A 19,047-nucleotide genomic window follows, 5' to 3' on the forward strand; every position below is an offset into this window, starting at 1 on the left:
ATCAAGAGACCTCCTAAATTGTCCCCATTTTATCACTTGCTTCCTGTATGACTCATTCCATTTCTCCCTATAACCTATTTAATTCATCTGTCAAGCGGGTAGGACTATGTAATTTAAAATCCCTTTCGGCTTTACCATTCTACAATTTCGTGATGGAAAAACAGGCCTTAGAGATCAAGGGAGTGGAGGTTGCCCATTCTGATGAGAGATGACTAAGGAGTATCTTACCTGCCTTCAAACATTTGATCAATTGCTGCAGTGACCGTTCAGTTTGCATCTCCAGTGTTGACGGAATAAGAAGAAATTGTTTTGGACTGAAGCAAGGGAAAAGTCTGGTTTGACGTAGAGGACTTCACAGCTGATTAAATTCTGGAGTCAGGGGCCCAAGAGAAATGGTGGAATCACCATTAGTAAAAAATAAAACGGATAGCATTTGCCTACTGGGGCTTAAGGTGAACTTGCCAGTGACAAGGGCTGAATTGATAGTTCCCTGGCTTCATGAAAAGAGTTTTAGACAATTGCTAAGTTAGGTATTTTGTTTGTCAGAAATTGGTGAGCCAGTTGTCTTTCCTTCTAAGATAATTTTCTTGTTCTTTTCATTGAAGAAACACAAGATAGGAGATGCCGAGGACTGAAGTTTTATGAACATAGAGGCTATTACAGGAAGTATTTTGATGCTTACCCTAATAAGTGAAATGTACTTCTTACCAGCATTAAACCTTTCTATTATCTAGAAACAGCAGAAAAAGCCAAAGCCATACCAAACTTAATGACCAAAGTGTCAGTTTTACTGCTTTAGTTATAGGGTGAAAAACTTTTCTTCACCAGTCAACCAAAATGGTATCCATGTTTTTAAACTATCTCTGGAGTAAATAAAGCCCTTTGCTCCATTTTCAAGACAACAGTTCTCACAGTTGACAACCAGGGGAGTTCATCATGGATCCTGGCTGAAGGCATGGCTGGAATTGCCAGCATCACCATTAAAGGTTGTTTTGGGGGCAGAACTCAGGCTCTGCTACTCAGATCTTGCTCCTCAGACCTAAGGCAGACATTTCCCTTTGTGCTACCACAGGCCATACCCTGGCACATCTCCCATCAACTGCTTGTTTCCCAACAACTCCCCCTCCCCCAGAATGGCAGACATAGTTCATGGGGTCTTAAGGAAGGTACCAAGAAGGTATCAAGGCTCAATGTTTTAGCAGCTTGGCTTAATAATGTTGAATTGGTCATCTACAATGGCTTTCCTTCTTCAAGTCCTGAAAACTAATCCATAAGAGAGGGTCTGAAGTTCCAAACAATGGCAATATCACTGGAGTGTTTATTACTCTGAGGAAATATCTTTGGTAAAGATAATACCGCTCTGGGTCTGGTACTCTTGGTAGCATCAACACGTTCTTCGTTCCCCAATCAATCACTAAATCTTTGTCAATTTTTGCTCCTAAGTAACTCCCAAATCCATCTCCTTCTCTCCCTCTCCACCGAGGTGCAAGCCACCAGCACTCCCCACCTGGTCTGAAGCACTGGCGTCTTGTGTCTTTGTACCTTCTCTAGGCCCCCTACACAGCATTCACACTCTGCAGCCAGAGGGGTCTTTTCGAAACACAAAGCTGATGTTATTTCCCTGCCTGAAACTGACCAGTGGCTTTGCATGACTCTTACCTTGAGGACCAAAATCCTTACTGAGGTTCATGAGGCCGGGCCTCATCTGGCCCCTGCCCAACTCTAACTTCATTGTTACTATTTTGTCCCCTGCCTCCCTTCCCCTCACCTGGCAAACCTGCCTTAATGGACTTCTTTTAATTACTTGAACATGACAAGCTGCTTTCTTCAGAGCCTTCCCTTGAATTCCTCCTATTCTTGCTCCTTACCTGTGACACTAATACAGTACTGCTGTGTGCCAGCTAGTCTCTAAGCACTTGCATGTATTCATTTAATTTGGACAACTCCTATCCCCATTTTACAGATAAGGAAACTGAGGCACAGAGTGGTTAAGTAATTGCCGAAGGCCACACACCTGGTAAGTGGTGAAGTCAGGATTCTAATTAGGGGTGCTCTTAACCCCTAGGTACACTGCCTCCTTCATATGGTCTGACTGCTCATTTTCTCATTTTTCAGCTCTCAGCCTAAACTCTGACTTCCTCTCTGAAGCCCTCCCTAACAAACTTAGGTCTCCCCATTATGTGCCCTCAGGGCATCCTGAACTTCTCCATAGCACTTACCACAGTTGCACTATGGGTGCAGCTATTTAATGTCCATCTCTTCAGCTAGACTGTAAGCTCCAAGGAGGCCAGGATTGGGTCTTCCCAGCGCCCAGTACAGTGGTGTAGGAGTGAAGGAACATATACCTACCTGTGTAATGAATAGTTGAGGCCCACGTACTCACATGAACACACAGGTCTCTCAGCAGCCTGGCTGCCTCTGCTGGAGGAAGATGAGATGCTTCGCCACTCTTCTTTGCAGGGGCTGGCGAAGCAGGCACCGGCCAGGTTCAGAGAGCCAGCTGTCTCCAGCCAGGCTTAGTTTTCATACTCTGGCCACAGAAATGATGGTTATCAACAGGAACCTGTGGTAAACACTGCTTTGCTTCCTCCTCTGGCAACACCCACCTCAGAAATCCCAGCCAGAGGCTGGCTGAGTCTTGTCCTTAGGTCTGACGTCCACACGTTTCCCTGTTCCAGACTCTGGGAGCCAGGTACAGGAAGCCCAGGCTCTCCCTGGAAAGCTGCCTCAGTCATTCTGGAAGGTCACTGAGCGGACACAGTGCTCAGCACCAGGGGCCCACCCTGCACTGCTCACAAAGTAGCATTTCCGTCAGGACCTGGAGATAGGACCCACTGATACAATGGGAGTCAGTGCTGAGCTCCTCAGGGCTGCCTGTGTGTACCCCAGGCCTTCGCGGCCCTCCCCTCTTGCTGCCACCTTCATGACTTTATCTTTAACCCCATGCTGCTCCTCTTGGCCTGTTGGAGATAGTCAGCATGGAGAGCCACCAGGACAGAGCTGATGCCTGCAGTGGCCCTGGGGCCTAGCACAGGGCCCCCAGTGGGGACGAGCGCCACCTGAATGTGTGGCGTGAGTGATGAGTTTCCACTCAACGTATTCCTGCTAATAAGTGCTGCTGTGTCTGAGAGCTGTTCCTGAAAGACGCTTTGCGGTTTAGATCAGACCATGATTAATGTTTAGAGTGCTGATAAAGTGCGCTTACAGGAAATGAGTTAGAATGCCTCCTCCTCCTCATGTTTTGTTGTGTTTTTTAATTGTGCTTTAGGTAAAGTTTACAGAGCAAATTAGTTTCTCATTAAACAATTAACACACATACTGTTTTTCGACATTGGTTGTCAACCCCGTGACGTGTCAACACTCTCCCCTTGTCAGTCTTGGTTCCCCATCTCCATTCATCCAGCTTTCCTGTCCCCTCCTGCCTTCTCGAACTTGCCCCTGGGCTGGTGTGCCCATTTAGTCTGGTAGACATGGTTGAGCTATGTGTATTATTGTTTGTTTTATGTGCCTCTCTAATCTTTGGCTGAAGGGTGAACCTCAGGAGTGACTTCAGTACTGAGTTAAAAGGGTATCCAGGGGCCATATTCTTAGGGCTTTTCCAGTCTCCATCAGACCAGTTAAGTCTGGTCTTTTTTTATGAACTTGAATTTTGTTCTACATTTTTCTCCAACTATGTCTGGGACCCTCTACTGTGAGCACTGTCAGAGCAGTCAGTGGTGATAGCCGGGCACCATCTAGTTGAGCTAGACTCAGTCTGGTGGAGGCTGTGGTAGTTGTGGTCCGTTAGTCCTTTGGACTAATCTCTCCCTTGTATCTTTGGTTTTCTTCATTCTCCCTTGCTCCAGATGGGGTGGGACCAGCAGACATGTCTCAGATGGCTGCTCATAAGCTTTTAAGACCCCAGACACTACTCACCAAAGTAGGATCCTTCTAATGTTTTTTTTTGAAGCTGGCCTCATCAAACATCAGTAACGGTACTGAAAGTATGACCAATTTGGAGATATGAAAAAATTCAGACCAGAATTGGGCTAATGTTTATTTTTTGCTACTTATAAGCTACTAAGTAAATTAACGTTTTATATATAAACTGTGCACCATAGTACCAAACTAACTGAACTGAACCTGTTGCCTTTGAGTCAATTCCAACTGATAGCGACCCTATAGGACTGAGTAGAACTGTCCCACGGTGTTTCCAAGGAGCAGCTGATGGATTTGAACTGTTAAACCTTTTGGTTAGCAGCCATAGCTCTTAACCACTGCACCACCAGGGCTCTGTACTAAATTAAATACCACAGCATTTCTGTTAGTCAGGATGGGATATATATTATGCTTTAATATAACTTCAAAATTGCAGTGGATTAGCACGGCAAAGATTTATGCAGCACTCATGTCATGGTGCATCTTGAAATATGCCGAGGGCATTGGAGATGAAGAGAGGGCTGGGGGCGCACGGGGTGTTTTTACATCACATCTGTTCATGTCCTACTGGCTAGAACCCAGTCAAGTGGCCCCAGACTGGGAAATGTAGAGAGCTGTGGACATTGGGTGAGTACCAACAGTCTGCCAAGTTATGACCTGTCAGCATTATGACTGTCTGCTGCCCAGAGGGTGCTCACCACGGGCCAAGCACTTCACACATCTTATCAGTCCTCATAAACATCCACTGAGTGGTATCATTAGCCCCATCTCACACATGGACTGATGCTTGGCAATGGGAAGAAATTAACAAGAGGTCACACATGTCAAGTGTGTACAGTTAGTGTTCTAACCAGTTCTGTCCCATTCCAAAACTCACCTGGACTCTTCCATTGCACCAAACTCCATATAAAACAGTCCTACCACTTCACTGACATGGGTTCTCTCAGGCTCTTCATATGCCAGTACTTTGACCTTATAAACGCATGCACTGGAGTATTTCTTTAAGCAGATTTGATAAGAATTCAGCCTGAGCCCTGCCCTCTCTTTACTGCCCTGAGAGTGATGCCAGACTCCACCCACTACCTACTCCTGCAGAAACTCAACCTCTAAAGATTAGGAGTGGGACTTTAAAACACTTTGCTAGTGGGAGAAGAAATGGACTTAGAATCTGAATTCAGCCACAGATTCATAGGAACATCTCTTTTGTTTCCAAGAGAGATTCTTTATCTCCCTAAATACCTCCTTCTGCGGGCAGTTGACTGGGCTGAAGAACTACCAAACCCTCCAAGGCAGTCTCTTCTCTCTGGGAGGCTGCACTTGGCTTCCCTTATTTGGGTCCTTCAGACTCCCTGGGACATCCCACCAGACTGCCCTGTGGCAGGAAGCCTATAGCTGTCATGTAGATCCCCACTGCCATTACCTGATCACCCCCAGAACTCCCTGCTCTTTCCAGACCTGCTGTCACAGCTGCAGCCCAAAGACTTACCACCACACGCACCACCAGCCTGGCCAAACGCTCCGGGTCTTTGTAGCTTTCACTGGTTACAAACGATGTTTTTTTACTCTATCAGCAATCACATGGCGGGCGGGGGGAGGGGAGGGGGGAATGGCCAGCAGGAATCCCTCCACTTGAAATGCACATGCAGGATGCTGGGTTAGGTTTTAAAAGCTTGGCTGTTGACCATTGGTAAAAAGCATCTCATTTCAAAAGGAACAAGCTGTGGATTCAATTAATAAAGACCCTGTGGCCAGTGGCTGTCACCCAGAGAGCTTGTAAAAATCCCGATGCTCAGGCCACTTTCCAGACCAGTCTTCTGGGCTGAGACCTGGGCATCAGTATTTTTTTAAAGCTCCCCAGGGGATTCCAAGTTGCGGCCAATTTGAGAACCATTGCTGTAGACGTACTTTGCCAGCAGTGGTGTCGATGGGGTAAAAACAAGAGCTTCAGGCATTATTTATTAGTCCGACTCTAGGGCCAAACTCCCTATGGAATTCAAATTAGTTACAGTCACCTTTTTTCCCCCCTGCAATATATAGCCAATGTAATGTTATTTCACTACTGAGAAATGCACCCCAAACTGCGTGATTTAAGGCCTTCCACCTGGAGGATGGGCCTGGGATTGTCTGCTTTTCAAAGTCGTGACAGGAGAGCATTGTTTTGTCCCAGTCTGATGCTCAGCAGCATTAATTAAAAAAAAAAAAAAAAAAGTGATTCTTTAAGTCATGCATTGAGGTATTTTTATTAAGTCAAAATGCTGCGTAAATATTAATAACTGAGTATACTTGTGGGACTAAGGACCTGAGGTGGCACAGTGGTTGAAGTTGGTGGTTTGAACCCACCAGCTGTTTCATAGGATAAAGATGTGGCAGTCTGCTTCCTTAAAGATTTATAGCCTTGGAAACTCTATGAGGCAGTTCTACTCTGTCCTGTAGGGTTGCTATGAGTTGAAACTGACTCAGCCGCACACAACGACGTAATTGTGGGAAATGTCATTTAAAAACAGTTTTCTTCTCTTTGAACAGGGCCTCCAGCATTTCTAGGTGAGCTCTGGGGGTGGAAGTTTGTTAAAAATCCGGAGAAGCCAACTACACAATGTGGTTGTATAAAGATTTTCAATTCTGCTGTCTACAAATACATTACGAATGGGTTTTATTTAATAAAATTGCCAACAGGGAAAGACTTGCCTCATTAAATAATTTACTGAAGGGCCTGGACACATGCTTAGAAACTGGTTTGGGTTTTTTTTTTTGTCTTAAAAGGGTATTTTTCTCCACCATGGGCTGGTCTTCCAGGCAGTGCGAGGCGGTGGTACCACTCACCTGGTGGCATCTCAATCCCACTGTCCATCTTCTTTCTACAAATGACATGAAAGCACAGCATGCTCAGCTGGCTGATTTTCTTATCCAAAATCTTCACGATGCCAGGAGTTAGAAACTTATAAAAAGTGAATGACCAACAAGCAAGGGGAGACTAGAATAATCCATGTGGTAATGGATTAGAATTGGAGATATATGACCTTGTGTTTACCTTTATAGATTGATGCATGTAGAAATATTTGTTACTGTCGTTAGTGCCGTTTGGTAGATTTTGGCTCATGGGGACCCATGTGTGCAGAGTAGAACTGCTCCATAGGGTTTTCAAGGCTCTGACCTTTCAGAAGCAGATTCCCAGCCCTGACTTCTGAAGCACATCTGGATGGGTTTCAACCACCAACCTTTCAGCTAATAGTCTAGTGGTTAACCACTTACGCTACTCGGGGACTCCTAGAAATATTTATAGATATGTGATATTGATATACATGGTTAGTACAGACACATGGATTTCCTTCTCTGTCAGCTGAGACCTCCTACAAGTAGTAACACTCCAGTAGCAATGAGCACATCTAGCACCCAGATCTTGGTTTCTAAAATTGGTCTCCAATAAAAAGGGACCAGAGCTGGAGAAATGGCTGATTCTAGGACTAGCAAAGAAATTATACAAAGGAGGCCTGGAGCATCTAGTAGGGTCAGGTGAGGAAGGAAACAAACAAAAACCAAATCCTACATTCATGGGGGTTTCTCCAAGGGGCATAGGAGCCAACTGAAAGAGCTCCCAATGGCCAAAGCTGAAACAATTTGGGCAACAAAATAAAATATTGGCTTATAACCCCCTCCAAAAAGCCAAACCCATTGCTGTTGAGTCGGTTCCGACTCATAGCGACCCTATAGGACAGGGTAGAACTGCCCCATGGGGTTTCCAAGGAGCACCTGGTGGATTCAAACCTCCAACCTTTTAGTTTGCAGCTATAGCACTTAACGACTACACCACCAGGGTTTCCTGTAACCCAAAGTATACAACAAATACCCATGAATTCATACGGATGTAAAAAATGACTAAACAAATGGGAGAGGAGACAAATCTCCCATGCAGAAGAATTCCAAGTAATTTATGTAGATAATCTATACTCAAGGAGGGGGAGCATAACACTCCACTCCTTAATTTTGGGCTGTGCGCAGTGACTTCCTGCCAAAGAGTCAACTATAGAAAGAGGGGGAAAGAGTAGCTTTATAGTGGAGAAACCTGAAAAACACTATCTTAGTCAGGTGATCAACATCGACAGTGATAAATCATGTTGAGAGTATGTGCCCTTGATATGATGTGATGAAAATGGCACTTTACCTCTTTGGTGTTCCTCCCAAGAACCCATATCCCCAGTCTGATCATGAGAAAAACATCAGGCAAATTTCAGTAGAGGAATGCCCTACCAAATACTGACCAGTACACATCAAAGTGATCAAAAACAAGGAAACTATCACGGTTAAGCAGAGCCTTGAAAGATAGGTCTAGCTTCCAAGAGGTCACAGCCTTGAAAACCCTATGGAGCAGTTCTACTCTGCACATTGGGTTGCCATGAGTCAGAATCAACTCAACAGCATTAACAGACATGACAACAGTGGTAGGCTGCATACTGTCCCCTTGCCACCAAACATGGCAAAAGGGACTTTGCAGATGTGACTAAATAGAGTATCTTGAGATGCAGCAATTATCCTGGTGGGTTCATTGTAATCAGAGGGTCCTTACAAGGGCAGAGGAGGGCCACAGTCAGATATGAGTGTGGAAGCAGAAGTCAAAGAGGAGAAAAGATGCTATGCGGTTGACTTTAAGGAAGGAGAAAAGGGCCACAAGCCAAGGAATGCAGGCAGCCTCAAGGAAACTGATTCCCCCCGACACCCCCCAGAACCTCCAGAAGGAACCCAGGCTTACAAATCCATTTTAGACTTCTGATCTCCAGAACTGTTAAGGGAATAAATTTGTGTTGTTTTAAGCCACTAGGTTTGTAGTAATCTTGTTACAGCAGCAATAAAAAATTCATACAACTACACGTAACATGTTTTTCTGGATGGGATCCTGGAACAGAAAAGGACACTGGTAAAAACCGAGGAAATCTGAATAAAGTATAGACTTTAATTAATAATTATGTATCAATATTGGCTCATGAATTACAACAAAGGTACCACACTAATATGTTAATAATAGGGACAACAGTGGAAAGCACGAGAGAGCTCTAGCTTCTCAATTTTTCCATAAATGTAAAACTGTGCTAAAAAATAAAGTCTATTTAAATTTTTTTAAAGAAGTGAATGGGGACTCTGGGGCTTAGACCTTTGGACCTCAGGCCAGAAGTTTTCCGTGTGACACAGTAAATAAGCAATACGCAAAATGCACTAACTCAGAGATGGTTTATTGCTTTAAGTAACTAAAGAAGAAAGAAGAGACAGGCTATTGTTTTTGGTCAAGACAATCTGTGGTATCTCTCCAAGGTTCACCAGTTGGATCTACTTAAAGCCTTAAAATACTTTCTGGACAATATAAACACATGATAGACACAGCATACATAACAAGTTGGCCAATGATACACTGATTAAAATAGCACACAACAAGGGCAATCACCCAATTGGGATGCCCCAAAATGACAGGAAATAACGCGTGTTCATAGGATGTGGTGAATACAAAACCTTTAAAAATTTTTGGCATTAATACTAACACAGAATACTTTCTGGGGCATTCTGCAAGAGCAGTATGCAAGCAGAACTACCTCTTCATTTCCAGATAACCAGTATCTACGGGAAAACTTTAAGAAAAGCTGGGAGGCAGGGCACCTCCCCTCCCAGTGTCTTTGCCAAAGCAGCAGGGTCTGAGGGTTTAGGTGGAGAAGGGTGGCTGACAGGGCTCTCCAGGTATAACAAGTCACCAAGCAACTGCCAAAAGCAGCAGAGACCCGACACTGCCTCGTCAGGGTGTGGGAGAGGACACAGACTCGGTGTATAGCCAGGGAGGTCCAAGGATTTGACCCAAATGTTCCCTGGAGGCTCTTCAGGGTAGACACAGGCACTGGGTGGTTCAGACCCTCCCACAGGAGGCGTGGAGCCAGGGCTTGGGGGTCCAGGAGCAGTGCTTGGCCCATGCTCTTAACACTGGGGCATCACCATATACTTCAAATGGATGTGCAAGAACCAACACTGTCAGGACCCAGCCCTTGGAGGGCCGGGGAGACTCACAAGGAGAGATCAAGCCAAGCCAAAGGGTAACACACAATGCCAGGACAGACCCGCCCCTCAGCCAGCTCCCAGAAAGGTCCCTCAGGTCGGCAGCTTGTCTGGCTTCAGAGCAAACTGCCTAGGACTCAGTTGTCTTCTGGTGCGGCAGGCTCTCCAGTGACTTCCTCAGGACTGCCATCCCTGCCATGCTCTCCTGGATCAGAGGGCCCAGTGCAGCCCCCAACCTGGGCCCTGCTGGGACTAGCAGGGCCGTTCTGCACGGGGTCCCCCATGCCCCCACTGCCGAGCCCGCTGTCAGGACACAGCCTGTCTCCCTTGACCTCCTGGTCAGAGATGCCCATCCCCTCAGAAACCATGCCCTCCTCCTCCCCTGGAACCCCATTCTCCTGATGCCCCAGCACACAGTTTCCCATGTCTCCAGATTTGGAAAACTGGTCTTCTAAGTTCTTCTCGTTCTCTTCGGCCTGTCGTTTGCCTCTGGCGCCGAGTTTACCTTTGGACTTCCTCATCTGCCTGCTGTGCATTTCTTCTCGGGAGAATCGCCACTGAAACTAGAAATCAGAGAGGATAAATAAACGCCGCCTCCGTCAATCCAGAGCATCACCTGGCAGCCTGTCTGCATTCACACCTGAGTCTCGTCTCTGAGTAAAGACACACAATTCCCAGAATTCCTCCAGCGAGCAGTAGAGACACAAGACTAATATCACAGCCCCACACACCTCGTCCCCCCCACCATGAATCTGTTCAGTGCCGCTCATGGCTTTACTGTAGATGTGGGCTCAGGGTTCTGCAGGCGTGTGTGCTGCTTCTAATTGGCCCCACAGCAAAGGCCCACATGGGAAAGGGAGAGGGGATGTGAGCCTGCCCTTCCTGAGTGCCCACAGCTGAGCTCCTGTCCGCAGGAGAGCCCTGCCACCTCACCTAAGGTCACCCTCCCTTCCTAGGGCAAGCCCACAGCCAGTGACTGGTCCAGGCCGGGGTCAGAAAATTGAAAGGCCATCCTAGCTCCAGAGCTACCTGGGGAACTGGCTAAGGCCACTGTTGGGACTGCATCGCAGCTGACTTCTCCCTCTGCTTACTCCCTTCCTCCACAGATGTTCCTATGCACTCTCCCTAAAAAACTGCACCCAAACCTCCACCTCAGAGGCTGCTTCCCGGTAGTCTGACTTGCACCTGAGTGTTTCCCCAGGGACAGGGAAGCCAGCAGAGGCTTAAGAGGCCCAAGTGATGCAGTCCGTAACAGAACTGGGCTAGAACCCAGGTCTTGTTCAAGCTGTGGAGGGAGACTACCTCAATGGGAGTCCCAGCTCCACCAGCCAAATGGGTTCCCCAACCTCAGTTTCTCACCTATTCTATGAGAATAGATAGTAACTATCCCCTTTTCAGACCAGAGGTCAGCAAACTCTTCCTGTAAACGTTTGAGGCTTTTTGGGCCATACAGTCTCATCACAACCACTTAGCTGTACTGTTGTTGGACAAAAGGAGCCACAGACAATACATAAATGAAGCAGCATGCTGTGCTCCAATAAAACTTTATTTATAAAAATCGGCGTCAGGCCAGTTTTGGCCCATGAGCTGTAGCTTACCAAAAAAAAAAAAAAAAAATTTTTTTACCAAGCCCTGGCTTAAAGAGTTTTTTTTTTTAACTTTTTGTTTTAATTTTTTTATTGTGGTAAAATATCTATAACATAAAATAAGCCATTTTAACAAATTTTAAATGTACTGATTAAAAAAAAAAAGTACTGATTAGCTGATTAAAATTAGGCAGCATTAATTACATTTACAATGGTGTACAGCCGTCACCACTATCTTTCCAAAAATTTACTTCATCCGAACAGAAATTCTGTATCCATTAAACAACAATTTTCCAATCCCTCCTCCCTCCAGCCCCTAGTAACCGCTAATCTACTTTCTGTCTCTATGTATTTATTTGCCTATTCAAGATATTTCATGTAAGTGTCTGGCTTCCTTCACTTGGCATAATGTTTTCAAGGCTCATCCACGTTACACGTATTAGTATTTCATTCCTTTTTATGGCTAAATAATATTCTATTGTAGAGGTATGCCACATTTTGTTTATCCATTCATCTGGTGATAGACACTTGGGTTGTTTCTACCTTTTGGCTTTTGTGAAAAATGCTGCTGTGAACATTCTCGTACAAGTATCTGTTTGAGTCCCTGCTTTCAGTTCTTTTGGGTGTGTACCCAGGAGGGGAATTGCTGGGTCATATGATAAATCTAGTTTTAACTTTTTGAGGAACCACTAAACTGTTTCCACAGTGGCTGTGCCATGTTACATTCTCCAGCAACGTAGAAGCATTCCAGTTTCTCTACATCCTTGCCAACACTTGTTATTTTCCATTTTTTTAAAAAAGTTAAAGCCATTCTAATAGGTGTGAACTGGTATCTCATTGTGGGTTTGATTTGCATTTCCCTTCGGTGTTGAGTATCTTTTCATGTGTTTATTGCTCATTTCATCTTTCAAGAAATGTCTATTCAAATCCTTTGCCCGTTTTTAAGTTGGTTTGTCTTTTTGTTGTTGAGTTATATGAATTATATAGTTTGGATATCAATATATAATTTGCAAATATTTTCTCATTTGCTAGTGTCCTTTCATGCACAAAAATTTTTAATTGTCATGAAGTCCAATTTATCTATTTTTCTTTTATTGCCCGTACTTTCGGTGCCATATTTAAGAAGCCAAATCCAAGGTCATGAAGATTTGTCCCTATGTTTTTGCTAAGAGTTTTACAGTTTGAGCTCTTAAATTTGGGTCTTTGATGCATTTGAAGTTAATTTTTGTATATGGCATGAGGTAAGGGCCTTAGAAGGTTTTTATGTGGATGCAATGATGTGATAATCCATGCAATGGGCTTAGTGCTGTGCCTGGCACATGATATATAAGATATGTTTGCCACTACCCTTACTGACCCTAGATGTAGGTCCCATGAGGTCAGGGATGCCATCTGTTTTCTTACTACTATATCCCCAGGGACATTGCACAGTGATCAGCACACAGGAGACGCTCAAAAAATATTGCAGAATGAATGAATGGAAGGACAACAGAACCCAGCCAAGCTGCCTACACTTGCATTTCAGAATGAAGTCCTGCAGTTTTTGAGTCGAAACAACCTTCAGTTCCTACAACTTCTCGCTGGGCTAGAAAGGGGAGTGCAGGAATGCAGTTGCCCCATCAGTGGGGACGTGATTTCTTAAGGCTGGACCACGTCAAGACATTGGTACATTGTGCAATGTCAGTTCTGGTTGATCTCCAGAAAGAGAAATTAATTTACAGAAGAAAAGAGGGGGGAAAATTCCAAAGTCCTGCCGAGGACAAAACTACACAAAGTGCCCCATAGGAACACAGTTTGGGAGCTTGTGTGCTTGAAATTGTTGTTAGGTGCCGTCGAGTCAGTTCCGACTCACAGCGACCCTATGCACAACAGAATGAAAAATGCCCGGTCCTGCGCCATCCTTACAATCGTTGTTATGTTTGAGCTCACTGTGGCAGCCGCTGTGTCAATCCACCTTGTAGAGGGTCTTCCTCTTTTCCGCTGACCCTGTACTCTGCCAAGCATGATGTCCTTCTCCAGGGACTCACCCCTCCTAACAACATGCTCTAAGGAGCATTCTGGCCACACTTCATCCAAGACAGATTTGTTCGTTCTTTTGGCAGTCCATGGTATATTCAATATTCTTCGCCAACACCACAATTCAAAGGCATCAACTCTTCTTTGGTCTTCCTTATTCACTGTCCAGCTTTCACATGCATATGATACAATTGAAAATACCATGGCTTGGGTCAGGTGCACCTCAGTCTTCAGGGTGGCATCTTTGCCCTTCGACACTTTGAAGAGGTCCTTTGCAGCAGATTTGCCCAATGCAATGCGTCTTTTGATTTCTTGACTGCTTCTTCCATGGCTGTTGATTGTGAATCCAAGTAAAATGAAATCCTTGACAACTTCAATCTTTTCTCTGTTTATCATGATGTTGCTCATTGGTCCAGTTGTGAGGATTCTTTTTTCTTTATGTTGAGGTGTAATCCAAACTGAAGGCTGTGGTCTTTGATCTTCATCAGTAAGCGCTTCAAGTCCCCTTCACTTTCAGCAAGCAAGGTTGTGTCATCTGCATAATGCAGGTTGTTAATGAGTCTTCCTCCAATCCTGATGCCCCGTTCTTCTTCATATAGTCCAGCTTCTCATATTATTTGTTCAGCATACAGATTAAATAGGTATGGTGAAAGAATACAACCCTGACGCACACCTTTCCTGACTTTAAACCAATCAGTATCCCCTTGTTCTGTCCGAACAACTGCCTCTTGATCCACGTAAAGGTTCCTCATGAGCACAATTAAGTGTCCTGGAATTCCCATTCTTTGCAGTGTTATCCATAGTTTGTTATGATCCACACAGTCGAATGCCTTTGCATGGTCAATAAAACACAGGTAAACATCCTTCTGATATTCTCTGCTTTCAGCCAGGATCCATCTGACATCAGCAATGATATCCCTGGTTCCACGTCCTCTTCTGAAACCGGCCTGAATTTCTGGCAGTTTCCTGTTGATATACCACTGCAGCCGTTTTTGAATGACCTTCAGCAAAATTTTGCTTGTGTGTGATATTAATGATATTGTTCTATAATTTTTGGTTTTCTTGGAATAAACATGGGCAAATGAGCTTGAGCACCAGTAGAAATGTGAAGATGGGTGTTACAGCAAACACCCAGGAAGAGGCCCAGAAATGAGTTGTGCAATGTGTTCTGTGGGCTAATAGTCCACCATGCACCCCAGCCCTTTTTCCTTCTACTTCCCAAACATAAGGGTCCCTCCAATCTTCCTAAGCACAGCCCCTCTGACCTCTGTCATCCTGGGGGCTCAGTATACCCAGGATCGCTTCCACCTCAGAGGGGGCCTCTCCACTCTGTGGGGCCCTGGGTCCCCAGTGCTCACAGAGGTACGACGCCAGAGAGCCACGTGGTGTGCACTTGAGAAGGTGGCAGCCACAAAATTTTCAGGACATGCCAGGCCCTGTTGTGAAAGGCACAAAGAACGAGAGAGAAACACCAAGAGGAGAGAGAGCTGGGTAAGTGAGGGCCAGAGTCAGGACCCCCAACTGGAAGGGATGGTGTTGCAAGAAAAGCATCAGGGCCTGCAGACGGTGCACGTGCTGGGTCACCTAGAAGTTGCTGCCCAGCAGCCCACAGCACACAGGGCTGTGCAAGCCTCCGTCACTGTGATTTCCTTCCACTAGAGTTGCACCGCACTGGTTTTGCCAAACATGTACTTAAATCTTAGACATTCTGTGACTGAAAGAAGAATAAAGGAGCCTTGAGTTCCTACGACTTCTCACTGGTTTAGAGAGGGGAGCGCAGGAATGCAGTTGCGCCATCAATGGGACATGATTTCTTAAGGCCGGACCATGTTGTAAAGAATCCTGAGGCTTTGCCTGGAAAAGTCAAAAATGTGCTATGTAAATTTAAAAAAATCTGCCACCTTGGCAGAGTTTTCAGTGGTGGAGCTAGATTTCCTCAAGGAAAACATTCTCCTAAACATGTGCAGGGTTCTGCAGTTTAACACATCATGGGGTTCTTGGATTTAACACCCTTTAGACAAGACTGGGAAACCCTGGTGGCATAGTGGTTAAGTGCTACGGCTGCTAACCAAAAGGTCGGCAGTTCAAATCTAGCAGGCACTTCTTGGAAATTCTATGGGGCAGTTCTACTGTGTCCTATAGGGTCACTAAGAGCCGGAATTGACTTGATGGCAACAGGTTTGGTTTTTTTGTTTTTTCAGACAAGACTGGAAGGAGCCATCAGAATTGACTCAATGTGATGGGTTTTTGTTTTGGAAAGAGCCCTGGTGGTGCAGTGGTTAAAGCACTTGCCTGCTAACCAAAAGGTCAGCAGTTTGAACCCCACCATTCTCTCTGTGGGAGAAAGATGTGGTAGTCTGCTTCCATGAAGATTTACAGCCTTGGAAACCCTATGCGGCAGTTATACTCTGTCCTATAGGGTCACCATGAGTTGGAATTGACTCAATGGCAGTATGTTTGGCTTAGTTTCAAGTTTAGGCAAGACAGTAAATTTGAATGTTCCATTAAAGTATAGAAAAAAAGGAGTGAAATACATGGCAAGTTAGGACTTAACTTTTATCCTGTCCTCCCCTCAGCAAGCCTCCTTGCAAATGCCCAAATGAGGCCACCCACAATGTTGGGTTCCCCCTTGACACTTGTTTGTGATTCTCTTATACTCTGGCTGACGGACTTCCCTTTGAATTAAGCTTTCTCCACCTAAGCTACAAGTTTCCAACAATGGACTCACTCTATAGGCTAAATGGTACCACGGACCCCAATGGTGCCATCTTCAGCCAAATCCCCAGCAGGCTCATGGAATTCACTGTAGAGGACACTGATCCCAGACCTCACTCACAGCTAATGCCAGCCCTCCATGGCTCAGGGCACCCATTTATCGTGGTTCATCTACTGCTACCTTGTGACATGCAGCTGCCCAAATGGAAGGGCCTTTTTTTTTTTTTAAATGGATGTCCCAAAATAGAGCCTCTTTGCATTTTGCTAGTTTTTGGAAAAGGGCTGGGTAAAACTGCCCATATAGGGAACTCCGAGAGGCAGGAAGCTATCAGGAAGTCAGAGAAAGTGCTACTTCTGCCAAAAATGTGATAAGTCTGTTTCAGCTATGAGATCTTTTTGTGCTAATTATAGTACAGTTGGTGGCTAAGACCAGGTTCAAATCCCAGTTCTGGCACACGCTAGCTGTGCGACCTTGGGCAAGTTATTAATCTCTCTGAGTCTCCTGTTCCTCACTGCTTTAAGCTATGGCTCAGACTCCAGGAGAGCTGTGGTACACACCTTGGGGGGCCCCATTCACACTGGTTTATGGGAATAGCGCCTTCTGCAGTTGTGAATGTAGAATTATGGACAAGCCCACCATTTGCCAGGCCTTCCATTCTTAAGGCCATTCTTTTTTTAAATACAAACCCAGATACTCATTCAGAGGTTGCTCGTTCAGAGGTTGCTCTTACTCAGTAAACAACTGGACTCTTGTGGTTCCCTCTGGATACCAGCCATATCCAGTTTCCTATAGAAGACCATGTTTTGCTGACCTAATATGACAGGACACAGGCTCTGTGCCAAGGGTCCGTGGGAGGCACACCAGCCACTTCCTTAAGGAACCTGCCTGGGCTGCTGGGTAGAGAAGGATTTGGGACTGTCAGTGCTAAGCTGGGCAGGAACTATGTAGCTCACATTTTCTGTCTTTGCATGTCATAACAGAAAAATCTGAAAAGCCAACGTCCTTCTAAGGACTGTGCTGTGTCCTGTGTCCTCAGATGAGTTTGTGGGTGATGTCACCAACTCCAGAGCCTGCCTGGGCCCCATCCCACCACAGCAGTCATATGGGCCATAGCCAGGGACCAGGCAGGCTCTGATTCAGGTTTCCCCCTTTTCTCCTCTCCTTTGCATGGAGAGGTTCTCATGAAGCAGAGAAGTGGCAGTGGCCAAAATCCAGGTGTGGAGAATCTAGAAACTGACTGCTGAGAGTTGTGAAGGTAGGCAGCCTGCACACACCGCCAAGGGAGGAGCAAATGCATATTGAGACGTCCACTCTGTGTCAGGCACTGTGACAGGGTTTCACATGTCCTCAACCCCCAAAGCAGTACTCTCAATAGGCATTATTAGCACCATTTCATAAACTGTGGAGGTTCAGAGAGGTTAAATAACTTGCCCAAAGTCACATAGCTAGAAAATAGCTGAACTGGAATTCAAACGTTGCTACCCTCCTAGCTTCTCATTCTTGGCAAAAGGCTTTGGGCTCTTGCTCTGGAGGGAAGGGAGGAGAGGAAGTAAAAGAAGCAGCCACACACCTTTGAAATGGCTCAGCTCAATGAATAAGTGCCTCAGCTTTCAGACTTTATGATGGCAAGACACAACTGCTAGGTCAGGCACTTGACTTACTAGGCCGAGTGGTCAACTAATAGAGGTGCAGATTTAACTGCCATTAAAGATACTTTGGTTCAGCTTGTTAGAAACAAGGATCTACACTGAACTGAAGGCTCCTTGACAGGCCTATTTTTTAAAAATCAATAAAGATAAAATTTGAATGGATGTCCACAGGTGAACCTGGAAAGGACCCTAAACTATTCAAGAAAACCAAAAAAAAAACCCACTGTCATCGAGTCGATTGTGTTAAAGGGTAGGTTGCTGGGCTCCTCCTCAGAGTTTCTGACTCAGTGGATCTGGGGAGGGCAGGAAGATGGTGTTTATAACAACCTCCAGGTGATGCTGATACCACTGGTCCATGGACCACCCTTTGAGGACCACTGAATAAGAAAACCACCTGGGCAGGAGTTACTGTGCAGGAACCAAAAAACAAAACAAAACAAACAAAAAAACCCTCAAGAAAACCAGTTCCCACTGAGTCAATTCCAACTCGTGGTGACCCCACGTGTGTCCAGAGTTGAACTGTGCTTCATAGGGTTTTCAATGGCTGATTTTTCCTGAAGATCCCCAGGCCCTTCTTCTGGGGTGCCTCTGGGTATACTTGAATTGCCAACCTTTCAGCTAGTAGCTGAGAGCATTAACTGTTTGCACTGGGACAAAATAACCCATCCCCACCCTCCCACAGTCCCTGCTCTGCCATCCAAGAGAGGCTTCCTCTGTCTTCCTTTACCACCTGGCCTTTCTTCCTCCTTTAATCTGGGACAGCCATGGTCTTTAACATTCACAAAAAATTTTCCAGATTGCAAGGCTCATAGGAGGCATCTGTAAAAGCAAGAAGCCAGGGATGTGGCATCACCTGGGACTTGAGCAGCTTTTCAGACTGAGGTTTTGAGGTGAGGTCTTTATACAGATTAAAACATGAAGGATGTGTTCCATGTTTTCAGCCATACCAGGAAGGGTCTGAGACAACAAACCAGCCTAGGTAAAGCAGGCCACACTGATGTCAGAGCACCGTCCCAAGCCAGAGTGACGGGGCACCTGACTGTGCTCGCTGATACCTGAGAAAGAATCCAACTAGCTGTCCAATCAGAAAAAAATTATATTAAAAAAAAACAAACCTTCACATTACAGCCATGTG

At 45.4% G+C, this 19,047-nt stretch overlaps 1 protein-coding gene across 4 annotated transcripts in view; it reads right to left on the reverse strand.

Annotated features, from left to right (window-relative positions):
• Window positions 1-9,119: 9,119 nt before the first annotated feature.
• The window catches only part of RFTN1 (raftlin, lipid raft linker 1), a 238,501-nt gene continuing 228,573 nt past the window's right edge, over window positions 9,120-19,047 (reverse strand). For all 4 annotated transcript variants that reach the window (XM_023554948.2, XM_023554946.2, XM_003415792.4 and 1 more), the window contains one exon: window positions 9,120-10,508. In XM_023554948.2, the coding sequence (XP_023410716.1) occupies window positions 10,083-10,508 (426 nt within the window). In that variant the 3' untranslated portion in view covers window positions 9,120-10,082. The remainder of the gene's footprint in view (window positions 10,509-19,047) is intronic.

This window comes from Loxodonta africana, chromosome 27, assembly GCF_030014295.1.
Source record: "Loxodonta africana isolate mLoxAfr1 chromosome 27, mLoxAfr1.hap2, whole genome shotgun sequence".
In the NCBI taxonomy this organism is placed as follows: domain Eukaryota; kingdom Metazoa; phylum Chordata; class Mammalia; order Proboscidea; family Elephantidae; genus Loxodonta; species Loxodonta africana.